Source organism: Camelus ferus, chromosome 1, assembly GCF_009834535.1.
Source record: "Camelus ferus isolate YT-003-E chromosome 1, BCGSAC_Cfer_1.0, whole genome shotgun sequence".
NCBI classification, from domain to species: Eukaryota; Metazoa; Chordata; class Mammalia; order Artiodactyla; family Camelidae; genus Camelus; species Camelus ferus.
The window spans coordinates 41,258,781-41,271,746 of NC_045696.1; the positions used below are offsets into that span (position 1 = coordinate 41,258,781).

The window sequence follows — 12,966 nt, forward strand, 5'->3', positions numbered from 1 at the left end:
TTACTAATTTCCTTTCTCAGGCTGCAGTATCAACGTATTCATCAAGTTTGGGAGATGGGACAGAGGGAGAGAAAGGAGGAGGAGAAGGAGGAAGGTGATGAAGATTCTTACTTATCTGATGTGGAAAATGAGGCAAAGAAGGTCAAGCAAGGGGAACAAGTGGAAGCTTTCTTAGTTATCAGCATCAAGCAGTTGACCGTACAGTCAACAGTAAAGCCCAGGGGGAGGGAAATAGCTCAGTGGCAGAGCACATGCTCAGCATGCAAGAGGTCCTGGGTTCAATCCCCAGCAGTACCTCCCTCAAAATAAAATAAAAAGAAAAAAATAAAGTGCTAAAAAAAAAAAAGTAAAGCTCTAACTAAAGATACTGTCTTCATTCAACTGATATTCACATAGATTCCTACTTGGCTGATATCCTGTACCTATGAAATGAAAAATAATTAACTCACTGTAATGAAATATTATGTTCTTTTTTTGTTTGGTTTTGGTTTTGGTTTTTTGGGGGGTGGGGTGGGGAGGAGATAATTAGGTTTATTTATTTTTACTGGAGGTACTAGGGATAGAACCCTGGACCTTGTGCATGCTAAGCATGCACTCTACCACTGAACTATACCCACCCCCTGAAAAATTACATTCTTAAAAGAAAATGTGCTTCCTGCTTAAAAAAAAAGGAGGAAAAGTTATTAGCCAGAGGTGGAGAAACAGCATTACCTGGAGTTGTCTTCACCACTTCAGTTGTTCGTGGAATCTTAGTTGTGAAGAGTTCTTGGGTGAACTGGTCTGTTTCTGCTGGGGAAAACACAGTAAGAGGGCGGGCTTTAAATAATTATCATTATGTACATGTCAAAAAAAAACCCCCAAAAACCCATACTCTTCTTCCCTATGCAATGATAAAAGGGTAAATTGTATCTGTAACTCTGCCTAGCAATCATCTTATTTCAAAGTTAATGGTATATTTTAATAGCTCTCATTTATTGTATTTATTGTCTTCTTGTACTATTATTTCAATGATTATTGTAAGGATTTCCAAAAGCTTTAATTTAGGGTCACTGGACACGGCTATATACTTGGATATGCCTCCTGTCTTCATGTTTATGTATTGCCTTCATGTTTCCTCCCTATTCCATGAGCTCAAGTTATTTCGATGAGCTGGAAAAAAAAACAGATCATATGAAAAAATGTGTTTACACCATATAAGAATAAATGAAATCCTTTTTGAAGGAAAAAATTAAAACTGAATGAGCAAATACACACTTGAAGGAAAAAAATTAAAGCTGAATGAGCAAATTTTCTCAAGTGAAAATCAAAGTTTACTTATTGACATGCAGACACATTACTCCTGACAAAATTTTTTAAAAAAAAAGTGTGGCAATACTTCTACCTCGTATTATCTTGAAGTCGTTACAGCATCATACAGACACAGCAGATTACACTGATCACTTTGCCACAAAATGGATCCAAGGAAATACTTGGTGCAAATAGTATGTTGTTATCTTATTTTCTGCTTGTCTTATAATCTGGAGTCTGCTCCTAAGAGAGACACTTGTGATAGTTGTCACAATAAACTAAGACATATTAAAAAAAAAAAAAAAAAAAACAAGCAGGGAGTGGAATGCAGATAATCAGCATAACCAGCAGTGCTTCTTGATAAGTACTTCTGATTTTGCCATCATGGGTGATGTCAACTTTGAGGGCCTGGGCTGCAGAAGATGAGTGTTTGGTCATTAGGATATATTTGCTCATTCAGTTTTAATTTTTCCCTTCAAAAAAGGATTTCATTTTAAAATGGGATCAGTAACTTCATTTCTGCAGACACACACAAAGGGTGGGTTTATCTGAAAAGGGATGAAGGGAGGGAAATAAAGCCACTGATTTAAGCACAGCCACATGGGACCTAGCCTGGACAGGGCAGAGGAGCCAACAAACACAAGCCAGGAACTCTTGTTTTCTGGTTCATTTTTAGCCAACTGTCAGGCAAACTGGGGTTTCCCACACAGTGGACACATTGATGCTCAACTCCTCGAAAGCACAGCCTGCTCATCGCAACCAACCTTCCTGACTCATTCATCCATCTGCGTTTGTCCAGGCCACCCACATGCTCATCAGAGCAGTATGGTCTCCACTCCTGACCTGTGCCTCCTCCTCATCTGCCTTTAACCCGAAAGGACCCTTCACACCTTTAATTTTCAGTCTCATTCCGACTTGAAGACCCAGCGTCTATGTCACCTCCTCTGTGAAGCCTTCCCTGATACCCCTAGTAGTTTGCTTGTTCAGCATGCTGCTCATTTCTCTCTGGTACTCACTGTAATGTAGAACATGGGGGTGAATTCCAGGAACTCTGGTGACTGAGTGTGTGGCTTCCAGTTTGGCTCTGACATTAGCTGTATAACTTGGCTAGATTTTTAAATCTCTCTATGCCTCAATTCTCTAATCTTTAAAATGGGGGCCAGTAAGAGAAACTATCTGACAATGTTGTTAGGTGGCTTAAATTTCAAAATACATGTGGAACCCTGGGTGGTAAGAGAAAACACAACTATTGCTAAATCCTGTCTTCATATTAGACAGCAAGCTCTCTGGGATAGACTCACCTTTAAAACAGTTTTATTTGGGGACTCCTGTTGCTCAGCACCCATGAAATTTTAAATACTAGGTGAAATTTTTCTTCCCAAGTAAAGTTTCAAATATTTGGAAAAAGCAACAAAAAAAGTATAGCACTGATATACTTAGGGAACATTCTTCTTTTTCAAGTGCTTGAAATTTTTGTCAAGATGTTTTAAAGTATTCTCATTTCATATTAAAATCAGCATAAATATTAGAAGGACAAATATACAGTTAATGTAAAAGAATCAAGTGAAATGTTTTTTTTTATGATGGTCAAAAGAGACCCTCTGTGGTTTTGAAACACATGAACACACTGTATGCATGGCTTCCTTAAGGACAATCCCTAAAATGTAAGCCCTCACAGGGAGCTGGAATAGCAAAACAAATTTACCCAGAGTGGTTTGCAGCTCCTCTTGACTAGAACTCGGTGAAATCATAGGAATGAAAGGGCTGCCTCGTGTCTCTAAAGGAGCTGCAAAAAACAAGTACCAAGGTTGTCAGTCTTTAGATTCAAAGGCCAGTACCCAGCCAGAATAATATTATATGAGATTCCTTTATTTGAAATAGAAAAATGAAAACGTTGAGTGAGTCATGGAGAAGAAAGTTAAGTGTGCATAGAACCTTCAGGAAAACGATCGTGGAATGTTAGAATAATGGTTCTCAACTGTTTTTTTCCACCAGGGTAGATAACAAATGACATTTGGTGCTTGGCACACTCCATGACGGTACGCAGTTAAGGTGGGGTGGGTTAGAAGTGGTCCTGGCTGTGTCGGCTGCAGCTCTCCCACCCAAGAGAGTGCACAGGATTACAGCAGGAGAAAGAATGCCATCACCGCCACCACCATCTGGAAGCTGCTCAAGTTTATTTTTAAAAACAAACCATTGGCAAATCTCAGTACTTTGACCAATATTAACAATAATTACTTGCCAGCACCTTTCACAACATGCTAGGGTGTTGTAACACCACAGCCAAGAACCACTAAACCAGCAGAAAATGTTAACTAGACAGACAGGAATAAGGTGGAATCATTTAGAACACGGAGACAGGTGAGGTAGGTGACGAGGGACCTGGTAGTGAGCTACCTTAAGTTGGTCTTCAGACCACACCTTTAGAACAGTGAAACCATTGCCTTTCTGTTTTGGAAAGAGTAAAAATAATGAGATGAAATGATGAAGAGGATGGAGAACAGATGACGTTTCCACGTGATCACTTGAGAAAGACCAGCAATCTTGATGGCAGCCAAGCAAACAATGAGAATGGGTCAAGCAGGAAGACCATTACCTATCGTTGGCTCTGGGAGGTCAGTTTCAAAGGTAACAGGTTGCAGAACTAGGCCAAAAACAAACCAAAGAAATCGGTTTATGAGGATCACTACCCTGTGAAATAAAGCTGGTTTCTGTGTTTCTACATGAATCCATTTGAACATTTAAACATTCTCTTAGACTCATAATAAATATGAGAAAATTCTGTATCTTAGATGCCACCCAGGGAACTTGGTTTAGCTAAAACTTTGAAGTTCTTATTCCCTGTCACTTTGAGGAAAATTTTTGAGTAGGCACCCAGATTTCTTACTTAAAAGTATATTCACAGTTGGAAGGTAGTTGTTTATATTTTGAAAGAAGACGAAAGTGGTTGGCTCAGTTAATAATTATGTCTTACAATTTTTTTTAAATTTTAACCTTTTTTTTAACTGAAGTATGTGTATGACTGAAATGTTATGCAGTACACCAGAAATTGACCCAGCATTGTAAACTAACTATGCTTCAATAAAAAAAAAAAAACAAAGGTTAATTTTAGTATGATCTACTATTCAGCCAAAATACTTCCATGGAAGATGAACCAATTTTATACTATTCCCTACTGAGGAAAAAATTTTAAACAGATCGTGTGATTAACCTTCCTCCAAAGAAATATATATCTTATATCCATAATTTTTTCTGAACTTCTTCCACAACACAATCATTACAAAAATATATTTACCTCAGGAAGATTTTTTTGAAAAATATACTACCTAACTGGGAAGATAAAACAATTCATTTACCAGTTTCTCTCTGAGAGACTTCAGTGTCTGGTTTATGGGGAAGGAGCACATCTCTTGGAACTGAAAGAAAAAGATGATAAAACACTGTACTCTAAATGTCATGCCTGGAGGGAAACAACCCCCAGATAAAAAATCCTGGGAAGCATGAGTGAAGCAAAGGTGTTTTCACAACGGTCAAAGAGCTAAGCCAAGAAGAGGACCGTTCTTTCCAAAATGGGAAAGTGTCACTGCACGGGGAAGGTTCCAGAGGCAGGAGAACAAAGCTGGTTACAGTTCATGCTGAAGATTCCTTTGAGGGGTGCGGAAAGGAGGAAGACATGACTGATACAGTTACACAAGGAGGTAGGTCTCCCTCAAGTTGTCTTCAAAGTAATACGTCAGTTTTTGTCCGAAGTGGTCAGCTACCATATGATATTCCTGCTAAAGTTCCACTGATAGCAAGAGAAAATACATTATCTTAGATAAAGTGCATAAATGGCCTGCAAGTTGAGGAAAACAGGAAAAAAAAGAAGGCCAAATTCTTGAATATGTAAGAGGAGGACAGAGTTTTATTCTAACAGGCACTAACAGTTTCTATGGGGAGAAAACAGAGCAGAAGGAATCAGCCACTCATTAGAAGATACCACATGTAAAGTTCACGAGTGCTTGTTACGTAGTAAGTGCTACGCAAATGTTGACATTTTTGGCATTCTTAGTGACATGGCTTCTAGTATAATAGGTGCTAACACAAAAACAAAGGAGAAAATGTGCTAAATGATAAATCTACCCATTGTCAGTCCTGATGTCCACTGTATTTTTAATGCCTGTGTCCAGTTCTATTTTGGCAAAATAAAACAGTAGGCTGGAAATTTGATATCTTATTTCTCACTGGGGAAAAAATACCAGGGTGAGCTACCTATTGCTAGTACCAGATTTCTATGGAAAATCTGCTTTCTGGAACAAGATTATGTATTTCTTTGACTCAGTTTCCCCACAAGGAGGTCCTTCTCAACCCTGCTCACTCAATGAAACGTTTTCCTACCACATTGAATTCATAAATCCTTTGGTATGCAGTGTAGTTTTCTTGCATCTTATATGACGCTGGGAGGAAAAAATTAGGATTCTGGCTAGAACTCTGCCACTGGCAAAGATGAAGAAAACTTTTGTACCATGAGGTGGCCAAGCACCACTTTACCATTAGTATGGAAAGAGGTTATATAAAACAGACATTCTCTTCTGGGACTTTTGGGGAGCCACATTTAACCTGGATATCACATCTGTTCTTAGTTTAAGCCACTTAGTAAGTCCCAGTGAAATCATAGTTGTGGAATCTGGTACACAGAGAAGAAACGGGCTCAGTTAGAACTTCCATGTGCTAAAAGGGAACAACCAGGGGAACTTGAAGTCAAGAGTTTTCTTTTTATTAAAAAAGGTAACTTCAAAAAGCTTAGTAGTGGACAGAGTTAGAGAAAACCCATCACAACAGTGACCATTTTACTTATGCTCTGTAGTATTTTTAAGGATTCAAAGGAGAAAAGAGGAAGAATTTCCAATTGTAAATCAAACAAAATGCTTATCTGAGGGTGAGGAAGAAGGTGCTTGATGTGGCTCTGGGAAGGTCATGACCATACAAAGCAGCCTGCAGTTTATAAGCACCCTAATGGTTACAGAGCTGGAGTGCACAGAGAGGTGTGGGACTCAGGGAAGGAGAAGCTGAGAAGAAATGTGCTACCCATAAACCCACCACACTGTAAAGACATCACTCACTGCCTGCCTTCGTTTACTGAGGAATTTAGACGAGGGTAATGGGGATTCCTGCTGCTGCAACTGGCACTTTTTAACCATGAAGTGATGATATAATAATTGCCTTGGCAGGCTTTCTAAAGCAGGTGAAATCAGTGGAAAGGAAAGAAGTAGAAATATTCACAGGAAAGGGATATGAATCATTCTCATACTTGGTCAACGGCAGCTCCAAGAAATGCCAAGTCTTTTTTTTCCCCGATGTGGCATTCCTCTGCATATTAAATTGAATAAGAGCAGGGTTCCTAAAACTGAAATCTCTCATGCTGGGGGAACCTTACCAATGTAAATCATGACAATTTACTTGAGAAGGCAGTTTTGATTTCCGTACAAGGATACTTATCATTATTATATTTTAGATCCTTTTGAATTAGCCAACTTATCATTTATATAACTAACCAATTAACTTACTGGTTGTATTAACTATCTTTTTGAATAAAGGGCACCATTCCAAAGAAAAATTCAACTAACAAGACAATTGTGAAAGGAAATGTCCAAAATGGACAAATGTAAGTGAACGTGCATGAATGTTTTGCCAGAGTAGATGAAAGAACGAACATGTCACTCAGATACAGGTGGCAGACGTGAAGTCTTCAGTAAGTTTACCCCTGCAACAGGCTACAAAGAGATTCTCTTAGAAAAGTAATACACGTAGACCACACATCCTTTTCACCTCCGGATTCTCTCTTCCTTTATTCTAACCTTGTACCCTAAGGTCCAGTCTGAGAGGAAGTGAGGTTCCTGCCCTTTCAGAGGCCACTTTCTGAGCTTCACCTGTGCTCTTGGGCCACCTTCCCTCCCATCTCCTTTGGGATCTTTTACTTTCCATTATTTCTATTATCTTATATTTTTCTCCATTAGTCAGTATTTCCATTTATCCATGAGTCCCTCCCTCTCCACCTACAAAACAGCTCACATCTTCCAACATCCTAAAAATAATAATCATTTCCTTGACGTGGCTTCCCCTTCAAACAATCCCTTTCTTGTTCTCATTTCTTTAATCTAAAACTTTGCCTGCGCTTCCTGGTCATTTAGCTGCATCTTCTTCACCCACTGTGGTCTGATCTCCTGCAACTGTGGATCCACACAGCCTCAGCCAGAGTTCTCAAGTTCAAAATGTTCTGCAAATGGAAAGGTTTTTTTCTCTTCACTTATTTGACAGAAAAACCTGACTAGCATTGACCTGAGGCGATTGACTGTGCTGTCTCACCTTTCTAAAGTCTGAAAATTGCTGAATTCTGAAGCATGGACCCACAGAGTTTCAGATGCAGGCTTCTGGACCCGACAGTCAAGTCCAGCAGCCCTTCCTGACCCCTGTCCACCTCACTGACATTGGTGGCCACCCTTCCCTGCCTTGCCTGCCAAGTCCCTCTTTCCTGTACTCTCTGATTTTTGACGGCAACTTCTGCTGGTTCCTCTTCCTCTATGCACTCCTTAAATATAACTGTGTCCCCTCAGACTCTGATCTCCCATCTCTTAATTTCTCAGCCTATACTTCCTCCTGGATGTTATCATCCGCTCACAAGTTTTAAGAACCTTCCATATGCAGACAAATGACTCCCAAATCTACATCCTAAAAATGACTTCTGTTTAGAAATCCCAAAATACATTTCAACCACCAGTCCTGCTGGCCCTCTAAACCTAGCACATATAAACACAAGCCTTTATTCCTCCTCTGTGTCCCCTGCTGTAGTTAATGGCATTATCACTGACCACCTTTTAGCCCAGAGCTAAAAACCACAGTGTCATCCCTTTCTCCATAACACCATTCAGTCATTGTCTAGGTCCCAGCCATTCCATTTCCAAAAGACATTTTAGCATTAGTCCCTCCTTTCCTAACTGCAAAAATGCTGAAGTGTGACTGAAAATTAGAATTTGCCGAAGAGAATACTTATAGAACATTTGTAGGATTGGTTAGCTTGCTGAAATTGAGATTTTTTTTTTTCTCCTAGTTTCTTCCCAATGACTAAAGTCTATCCAAATACCTGTGGACCAGAAGAGTCACCACAAAGCCAAGGCAGCCCTTGGTGCAGAACAAATCTACAAAGAAGGCACAGTTCTGTTGAGCCAGGCATCAGGGCAGGCAGAGTTTTAGATCAAAGCAATGAGAGCAAGAAAGGGATGGTATGAAGGAGAAGCCATGTCAAGGAAATGATGGATCAGAAGAAAAGTCAGTTCTGCTTTATTTCTGGACATGGTGTGTGGGCTGTTTGTCTAGGTTCCTCCTTAAGTGTAGTAGATAATATAACTGAGTGACTGAAAGATATTTTCTAAAGCCCTAACTGGATGAAACATATGTTATGCCCAGGAATCTACAGAATGGAAGAGCTGCACAGAGCATTTGAGACAGACTTATTTGATACAGGCCTAAAAATTCAAGTTTGTCACGTTGGCTGTCTCGCAATACATTTTGAGATAAACATCATGATAAAATATAACTGTCCTGATTTCAGGACTACATTTCACATTTTTAGATTTTTAGAGTGTCTCTCTAGGATACGAGTACACATCAAATATACACATAATTTACCCTGTTTTCTGAGGAGCCGGTAAACAAGGTCTTGGGCTCCTTAGGATGCAAACCTGAGCCTAGATACAACCCCAAAATGGGTTGAATCCTGTGTTTGAACACTTGTAAGAAAACTGAAAAGCAGTAATGATTGACTTATGGTTATTCTGGTAGCATCACACCTCCGGACCAGCAGGGGAACCTCTGATGGACACAGTGGCAGGATCGGCCCCGGGTTAAGAGACAGAATTCGAACTGAACATTTGGAACTGGAGAGTCAACAGAATCAGCCCAGTGAAGGCTTCAGGGGAAGTGTTTGTGCCGTTTTACCAGGGCTCAAACTTACGGGTTGGAGTATCTGAAAAATTAGGTGGTAATGGAATTTAAAAAAGAAGACGTTAAAAAAAAGAAGAAAAAGTTTAACTATTAGAGACACTGGTTTAATGAGATTACATATCAGGACCAACAGTACTACTTTCTCTAACAAAAAGGAAAAGTGAATAAAATTACTCAAATCTACTGTTGTCATCTGTAATGACTCAATTTCTGTTACACATTCTTCCCACAAGTGAAAACAAGAAGATCTTTTGCAAGTGGGAAGATTAGCTTTTTTTTTTTTCTTAGTGGTGTTTATACTGACTGCTGCATTTAGCTGTACAAATTTAAATTCTAGACTTCAGGGCAAAAGAGGCTTTTTGTAGTCCATTACCACTTGCAACAATTTAACAATCCAACAGCAGCCGCAGGAACACCCTCTTCTTATACAACCTGGAAACATGACAGCAAGTGAACTCACTCGCTTCCAAAATGCCATCATTTCAAGCTACAGCTCAGAAATCCTTTGGTTCTGGAGATGTTCTATATGCCTACAGGGCATCTTGGAATTTATAGTCACTGAACCCTTAAAAACTAAGAGGAAAAACTTACAGAATTCTTGGATACTCTAGTTAAAAATTAACTTGGTTTGGCTTATTAGTGAACTAATTACTGAAGCTAACAGTGGCTTGCTGTGGTCACTTGAAGACTAGAGAAATGCGTGGGTTCTTGCAGTCCCCACTCTAACTACTCGCACAAATGTGAGGTTATTTCTTCCATTCATGGACAAAAAAAGCCTTCTCAAACGATAGGCAAGAAATAGACTTGTAGCTAAATAAATCATTTTTGGTGTGTGAAACACATTTCTTATTTCTTAACTCAAGCTATTGCTCCATGGACTGGTAAAAAATGAATTTAAAAGAAAAAAAAAACTTTCAGTGCTGGACAGTGCAAAATTTCTGAACCTGAGAAAATGTTTAAACATCATTTTCTCTGTTTGTAAAACATTTTATCATTTTTGAGGAAAAATCCCAAATCCTTTATTTATCTTACTTTGGTGAAACATGAGCAGAACATAGTTAACATTGGTAGGTTATTTTTTAGAAGTCAGAAAATGAGAAAACTTTAATTCTAGAAGAAATTTTCTACCCTTGGCATAATTCTCTGCCTTTTAATTGTGTAAGTGGCTTACTATATGAGCACTTAGATTACTGTTATGAACATTCCGAAATTGTCATATCATGCATGCTACAACATGGTGCCTGAACATAACTGAAATAGTGACCTCACATCCATCAGCTTTCATGTTTCATTACAGCAGAGTGTGACAATAGAATGCATTTGGCTTATATAGGAAAGAAAGCATTTACCAGGTGAAGTATAGGACACTTCTGGACTTGGTGATGTCCTTGGCTTCAGAGTAACACGCTGCAACACCTGAGGAGCTGAAAGAGAGAGCTCAGATCATGAGTCATTTGGTTTCAGCATCTCCCAGTCATACTTAACACATAAGGTATGACAAAGTATAAGCCTGACCACTGATTGAAAAAAAAAAGTACTGAAATGGGAGTTAGACTGGAAAAGAAAACCCTTAAGCTCTAGAAATCGACTGGTTAGAATTCCAGATACTTAAAGAAAAATGAAATCTAAGAAACAGCAAAATTTGACTAAGGGTAGGATGAAGAGTTTTTTTGAAATCTTCATTTCAGAAAAGACAGCAATTAACTTAATGCAAAAGGTGTCTTTTTGAAGTAGGGTTCCTTCTAGATATATGCCCAGGAGTGGGATTCCTGGGTTATATGGTAAGTCTATTCCTAGTATTTTGAGGAATCTCCATACTGTTTTCCACAGTGGCTGCACCAAACTGCATTCCCACCAGCAGTGTAGGAGGGCTCCCCTTTCTCCACAGCCTCTCCAGCATTTGTCATTTGTGGACTTTTTGAATGATGGCCATTCTGACTGGTGTGAGGTGATACCTCATCACAGTTTTGATCTGCATTTCTCTGATAATTAGTGATACTGAGCATTTTTTTCATGTGCCTATTGATCATTTGTATTTCTTCCTTAGAGAATTGCTTCTTTAGGTCTTCTGCCCATTTTTGGATTGGGTTGTTTGTTTTTTTCTTATTATGTTGTATGAGCTGCTTATATATTCTGGAGATAAGCCTTTGTCGGTTTCATCGTTTGCAAAAATTTTCTCCCATTCCATAGGTTCTCATTTTGTTTTACTTATGGTTTCCTTTGTTATGCAGAAGTTTGTAAGTTTAATTAGGTCCCATTTCTTTATTCTTGCTTTTATTTCTATTGCTCAGGTAGGCTGCCCTAGGAGAACATTTTTGAGATGTATGTGAGATAATGTTTTGCCTATATTTTCTCCTAGGAGGTTTATCGTATCTTGTCTTATGTTTAAGTCTTTGATCCATTTTGAGCTGATTTTTGTGTATGGTGTAAGGGAGTGTTCTAGCTTCATTGATTTACATGCTGCTGTCCAGTTTTCCCAACACCATTTGCTGAAGAGACTGTCTTTATTCTTGGATCAAGTGTAATTTTGATGCTGCTAACATTTTCCTTTTCCTTTCCCCAGACCATTAGTGAATGGTGAGGGTTCCTTTCCTAGCAAATTGAGTCGGTGAATCTCATGGTTTTTTTGGAAGTGGGCCATGTATAAATGATAAATATAAATTTAGTGATTCGCCTAGAGTGTAACTTCCTTGACTACGGAAGGATGAAATTTTGTTTCACATCCCTAGTGTCTAGCACATTGTCTGGCACACAGATATTTGTTGAGTGACTAACTGATGAAATGGATTAATCAATCACTTAAGCATCAAGGAGTGATAAAATTTTAAATTAGGAGAGAAGAGCAACAGGAGATCAGTTGATTAATGACCATGGACTAGGCATGACTGGGTAGATGCTTGAAGTAGGCATCAATGCTAGAGATGTTTGGAAAAACAGATGGACTGCAGAGGCCGGATGAGAAAAAGAATAAAAACTGAATGGCAAATACTGAGAATCTGCAACAGATGTAAATGAAAAAATGAAAGGAGAAAAAGATAAGCTTTCTTTGAGGCATGTCAAGTTTCTGGTAGCCCAAAATGGTGCTCTGTCAAGGCAGTTGGAGAAACTGAACAAGATCTTCATTGAGAAGTTAGGGTAGAGTTAGTTATTCAAGTAAGAGTTTCTTGAATAGAATAAAAAATAGTTTATATTGACTCTTATTTGGGTCCTTCCCAAAATTTATAGCAAAACAATCAAATCAATATTATGTAATCATTACCTTATAGGAAAGGATATATGTTAAAAAATTTCATGAATTAATGTTAAAAAAAACTGTCTTGTAATAACATATAATGGAAAAGAATCTGAAAAGAAAATATATACATGTATGTACATGTACAACTGAATTCTTTTGCCATACACCTGAAACTAATATTGTAAATGAACTACACTTCAATAAAAAAATAGAATAAAAAAATCTACTGAAAGGTAAAAAAAAAAAAAAAAAATTAGCTGATTGGCAGGGGAAGGATATTCAAGGACCATGGAAGGGTTTCTCAAGTTGGGAGAGGCAAAGGGAATAGGCAGGCTACTCTTTCAAGAAATTCCATTCTTCTCCATCACGCTCTCAAATAATACAACAATACGGAAGCTTTCTGGACTAAGCTACCCCAATAATATCCTTTTGGATAAACAGGATAAAATTTATGTAAATATTTA

General features: G+C 38.4%; 1 protein-coding gene across 1 annotated transcript in view; it reads right to left on the minus strand.

Annotated features, from left to right (window-relative positions):
* Nucleotides 1-12,966, minus strand: part of ABI3BP (ABI family member 3 binding protein) — a 241,633-nt gene that overhangs the window by 48,832 nt on the left and 179,835 nt on the right. The window contains 5 exon segments of the mRNA XM_032477890.1: nucleotides 712-789; nucleotides 2,993-3,073; nucleotides 3,884-3,931; nucleotides 4,644-4,703; nucleotides 10,617-10,691. Coding sequence (XP_032333781.1) covers nucleotides 712-789; nucleotides 2,993-3,073; nucleotides 3,884-3,931; nucleotides 4,644-4,703; nucleotides 10,617-10,691 — 342 coding nt within the window.